We start from the raw sequence: 6,218 nt of genomic DNA, 5'->3' as shown, positions 1-6,218 counted from the left end.
AGAAATAAACTATACATATATACATAAGTCTTCTGCCAAACGTGATATATATATATATATATATATATATATATATATATATATATATATATATAAATAAAACATTAATAACTATACATATATGTATATAACTAATTATCCTTCCATTCTTATTAATATTAATAATAAAAACAATAATAATAAGAATAATAGGATTAATATTATCCTTATATATATACATATATATCTATATATATACTCCCTCTATTTCAGAAAGAGTGTCATGTTTGGGGAACTGTGATTCATAACTCTCACGAGTCACAGTTCCCCAAACATGACACTCTTTTTGGGATGGAGGGAGTATATATATAAATTAATATCATTGGGTAATTATCCATACCCATCAAGCCTCCTATCCAAGTAGTCCATGTGACTCATTGGGTTAGTTCATTACTACTATCCAAATTCAACTCCTTTAAAAATATAAAAAAAAAAAATTGAATCATTTAATCCTAACACTTAAATACAAATAACTTCACATCATTTAAACAAGCAAGTCAATTAACAAATTAATAAAAATATACCATTTAAGCACACAATTAAATTAAATAATTAATTCAATTAAACATATAAACAATTAGTAAAGAAATCAAATAATCAATTAAAATACAATAAAATGAATAAATAAATCTTAAAACTATCATTTTAAAATTAGGGGTATTACACAATATGCCACGTAAAATTGTATAGAAAAAGACTCCCTTAACTATTGTCCTTTTTGCAAATAACCCTCTCAACTACAAAATGCCCTCTTGAAGTAATGATTCGTTGTAACTAAGGATATACCAATCCAAAATACTGTTTTACCGATTCTTATTAAATTATCTTTTCCTTATCTAAATATTATTATACTATTTACCTTAATTTTATTATTTGTGCCAATTTATCATAATAATGGAAAATGCAAAAAGATGTAACTTCCACCAAATTTAGCCATTTTCTAAAATGATTAATTTATTATTAAAATCTTAATGTTTAAAATAAAATTTGTTTTACTCAATTTAAATTTCTTTTCAGGGAGGAAAAAATACTTTTTTTCATATAATATTATATTAATAAAAGAATAATAAATTACTTAAATAAAAAAATTATTAGCCTTTTTCATGCCATATATTCATTAAAATTTAAGAAATTACTAAAAATTTTTTTAAATTTTCTCCTTAAGATTTTTATTAAAACAATTAATTTCAAGAATTAAAAGTAAATTTATGCAAATTTGATGGGAAATATGTCATTAAAATAGTATTTTTTTGGGGAAAATTAGACTTTGGTGACCAAAATTAAACAAAATTGGTATAAAGTGACCTTAAAGTCAAGTAAAGATGAATAGTCACCAAATCTAAACCTTAATTGCTAAAAGGTGACTATACGATAGTTATTACGTAAATGTCCTTCTTATAATATATTATTTTATAAGTGAACAAATTTACCCTATACATTAAACCCAATAAACACGTGCTTATTATTATAAATGAGTAATTTTTGAATTGATATGATCCTTTGGTTATATGTCACCAAATCATACAACAAGAAGGTCACAAATCCAGCTTGAGGGAAAGCACTAAAACAAGGGCTCGCAGCCCTAAAAGAGCCTTGGAATGACAAGAATGAGTGACCACAACTCTAGTATGATAAAAGAGCCTTTCTATAGCCTTTACCCCATCCTTTAGCATGCACTAAGGTCCCTAAGCAATACCAACCCACCATTGCAGAAGACTCGCTAATGGCTATAGAAAAAAGAATGCAAAAGGATGATATATTAGGGCAATATAGTCGGAGGACCTCACCCCTATAAATATTATATAAAGAGTATTTGGGGATTGAATTTCCAAATTATCCTTAAATATTATTCTTGATTTGCCACTATAAATATTTATGTTTTGCGGCCATGGTGATAAAGAAACCCTGATTTTTTAAAATTGATAAATTGCAAACTAAAAAGGGAAAAAGAAAACAATGAATTAGAGAGAGGGGAGTATGCTGAATCTAACGATTTATTCTTTGAATTGGATGGCAATTTTGTCATGTAAAATTTATTTTTAGAATATTTATCATATCTTTAAGTTTGTTTTGACCAAATTATCCTTAAATGGTCACTTACTAGCAATTAAATTTCAACATTGGTGACTATTCATCTTTTCTTGACTTTATGGTCACTGTAGAGCAATTTTGTTTAGATTAGGTCACTAAAATCTAATCTTCCCTAATTTTTTTCAGACTTTATTTTATGAAGAAAAATGTATTAAGTATAATTCAATAAGAAAGAGCATCTTGATCATTTAATAAAAAAATGTGATAGTTCATGGGGTATATATTGTGTCCAAAATTTAGTGTAGGGAGGCTATTGACATATTTGGACATAGTTCAGTTTTGTTTTTTGTTTTGTTTTTTTGTTTTTTAAGACTTTACCGATAATATTCTAATGGTAATAAGGGTAACATTGTCATTTTCAAATTACAACCTAATTGACGAGCCTATTTAACTGGAAAAATCAAATAGAACAGTGACACCATGTGTTCTTGGTAAAAATGAAATAATTGAGGAGATTTATTGTAAAAATAGAAATTCAGGGGGTCTGCATTTTATCGTATTTTATACATATATAATTACTGAAACCAACATTACTTTTAAATGTTATGCACACACACACACGCAATTAAATATGCCTTGATCTGTTTTACAACAATATCACACAATTTGCTCCAACTTTTCAGCTTTTGTGAAAACCACCAACATAAAGATCTGAAGAAGTGAAGAAACTATTGGGCCTCACACTTCATCAATCTAATACAACATATATAACATATAAACAATCATATATATTAGTTGAACCATTACTTCTTTGAAGTATATTATTATATATCAACCATGAATAGAAGAAGAACACCATAAAGTCATCAAATTTCATCATCCCATAGCTCTTCAAGGCTCTTGTATGGGCTTGTTGTTTCATTTACAAGGAAGTCTCCTCTCATTATCTTCCACTCCTCCATCTTTTCGATATTGCGTAAATCATGGTCGTCCAATCTCAAATCAAGGGCTCTCATGTTTTCCTTCATTCTCTCTTCGTTGAAGCTCTTCACTATCACACTTGCTCCCTTGGACAATCCCCATCTTAATGCAGCCTTCATATAAAGATTTAACAAAAGGCCTTTAGACAATGTATATGCTTGTTAATGTTTTTAAAATAAAAAAATAAAAAATAAATAAAAACATTAACTATGTCTGTATATGTTGATGATCCTAGATCATGTGGTGGGGTTTAATTAAAAGTATTCAACTGAAAAAGTGAACTTTTAAGGGTATAATAAAATATTAAAAAATAAATAAATACTCCCTAATAATCAAGAATCATTTATATATATATATATTCTAAAACTGGGGTATAAAACAAAGAAATCAAGGACGAGTGATTTAGTGATAACATGAAATTAATTAGGTGATGTTGCATATATAATGCGAGAGTTTCGGGAATTGCTGACACACCTGAGCTGGGGTTGCGTTGTGCTTGAGAGCAATGGCTTGGATGATTGGGTTGTCCACCACAGCCGTTGATCCCCAAGAATTCCCTGGCCCACCAAGTGGTGAATATGCACTTACATGGATATTGTGGTCCCCACAGAACTCTCTTAGCTTTGTCTGCCTCCACGTTGGATGCATTTCCACCTGGCCAAAGTACATTACAAGAAGATCTATGTCAACCCTTTTTTTTCATAATAAAATCGTAATGAAGTTTAATCTTTGGTACTATTGTTTACAACAATACTTTTATTTTTATTTATTTTTACAATTCAAGGTATTTGAGACTCCGTTCTGACTAATATTCAAAAATTTAGGAAGTGCGTTTTTTCACTTTAGGCTGTGTAAATTGCTAAGTATGACAACAGAAGTGAGACTTCAAATAATTATAAACTCCTAATGAGAATTAAACTCCAGACAGACACCGAAATCCAAATTATTTTTACCGTCAACCTCTTAGAATTTAACACTAATCATGATGTGATCATTAAGACGAACGTGAATTATTGAGAGGTTAAATCGAAAATTAACTAGTCATGTTGGGTGGCAATTGAAAATTACTGAATGGTATGAATTTTCCAATAATTCGAGACGTACCTGATTGACAGCTGGTGCGACAGAAGCAAAATCTAAGAGCCGTTGGATCTTTCTAGATGAGAAATTGCTTACACCAATGCCTCTACACAAGCCCAAATCCAAGCATTTCTCCATCCCAGACCATGTGGTCTCCAAATCCAATTTTTGGAAGTCATCTTCATTGGGCACAGGATTAACAGCCCAAGGCTTCAGCTTCACCGGCCAGTGCACCAAGTACATGTCCACATATTCCATCCCCAAGTTCCTACAAAAACATATTTATGATACATTATTCTATATACATATATGTATCTATGTTTGTATATAACGATACACACACCCTCATAATTGAGATTGTTAGTTTAATTACTATGTGGTTTGTCAATATTACTATACTTTTGAGATCCATCGTAATCTTCTGACACCCAATATTTCATGCAAGTTACTTTGGGAATATTTTTTGGGATCCACAATATATATCCTGAAATCAATAACTTTTAGTTTACTCTTTTGTTTTTGTTTTAGTGGACGAGACCTAATGAGATGCTACTGAAGTATTAAAAATTCATGCATGATAGCTGGAAATGATACTCATATCTAAATTAAGCAATAGGGGGCATTTTAATGCTATACACACATATATATACACACATTATATATATAAATAATGTAATATCATCGGTGCATGATTTTTTTTTTTTTTTTTTTTTTGTTGAGACAATAGTGAATGTATATGTTGGATGTCATTTTAGACGAAGATTTTTGCTAATTAACAAATGAATTACCACTCTCTCTGTGTGGTGATAGATGAAGAAAGAGCAGAATGGTCTTTTTAGAAATTTCATAATACAAAATGTATTGAGAATTATGATTCTTACTGTAAAGTTTGTTTGAGTCCAGAAACAGGATCATGATGATCACTTCCCCACAGTTTTGAAGTGACAAAAATGTCCTCTCTCTCCACCACCCCATCAAGGATTGCTTCTCCTAAAGCATTTCCCACTGCTGGCTCAGAGCCATATATTTTTGCTGTATCAAAATGCCTGTAACCCACCTGCATATATAGAGAAACCAAACACACAATATTATATATAACCATTTTCATGCTAATTAAATTCTTATATCAGAAAAGAAATACAAAAACTACTATTAAAACTGAAAACTTCTGTAATTATATATAGCCTCCTCATCTTCAAAGAGGGAGTAGTTCGAACTGAAGTGTGTACAAAAGTGTGTGTGAGTGGTTACCTGACCAAATATATATATATATATATATATATATATATATATATATATATATATATATATATATATATATATATGTTCACAAATGTCTTGAACTTCCTTTGTTTGCAATGCCCACAAATAAAAGCTTGTTGAATTAACAAAGAAATTAAAGTAAGCTAGGGTTTTACCTTGAGAGCCATTTGGATTGCTTCTTCTGTTTTGTCTCTATCATTTTGCCAAGAATAAGTGCCAAAACCAACTACGGGTATGGTTGTGCCACAGTTCAACCTTACCTGATTGCACTTCATCTCTTTTTTCCCCCTCTCTCTAACACACACAGTCTCTCTACACAATTAGTATATGTAACTCTCTCTGTGTCTACATATTTATATATATACACACAAAAAGTCAACTACATGACAGTAGTTATATAATTTCTCAAGATATTGCACCGCCTATATATATATATAAATATGATAGTACTCCTGATGTTACATTTTAATCCTATATGTAGGAGTTAATAAAAGATTGATGTGGAGTTAAATAATTGTACATATCAAGGAATTTGGATTTTCCATGTCTCTAGGGATTTTAACAATCCTTGGTTTCAACTGAAGAATCTCAAAGTATCCCTTTAGAGCAAATTGTTTAGTTTAAAAAGTCAATTGTACCATGTTCTAATATCACTTTAATAAATATATATATATATATATATATATATATATATATATATATATATATATGTAGGTATGTATTTATGTATGTATATACTTTTAGAGTTACTTTGCAAGTTTTTTTTTTAAAAAATAAAAATTTAGAAAATTAAAGTCAAATAGTTTATAAATAAGAAGTTGTTC

At 29.4% G+C, this 6,218-nt stretch overlaps 1 protein-coding gene across 1 annotated transcript; it reads right to left on the bottom strand.

Moving 5' to 3' along the window:
- Nucleotides 1-2,936: 2,936 nt before the first annotated feature.
- LOC132268696 (NADPH-dependent aldo-keto reductase, chloroplastic) lies at nt 2,937-5,669 on the bottom strand. The gene is made up of 5 exons (XM_059769497.1): nt 5,550-5,669; nt 5,013-5,188; nt 4,156-4,399; nt 3,526-3,705; nt 2,937-3,164 (listed from the first exon to the last, which is right to left on the bottom strand). The coding sequence occupies exons 1-5, from the start codon at nt 5,667-5,669 to the stop codon at nt 2,937-2,939; spliced, it is 948 nt and encodes a 315-aa protein (XP_059625480.1).
- Between the last annotated feature and the right edge of the window lie 549 nt (nt 5,670-6,218).

This window comes from Cornus florida, unplaced genomic scaffold, assembly GCF_030987335.1.
Source record: "Cornus florida cultivar Cherokee Brave unplaced genomic scaffold, ASM3098733v1 CherokeeBrave_3.0.0_Hap2_Chr08, whole genome shotgun sequence".
NCBI lineage: Eukaryota > Viridiplantae > Streptophyta > Magnoliopsida > Cornales > Cornaceae > Cornus > Cornus florida.
Note: the sequence above shows the minus strand (reverse complement) of the source record. Positions and strands in the feature narration are given on the sequence as shown.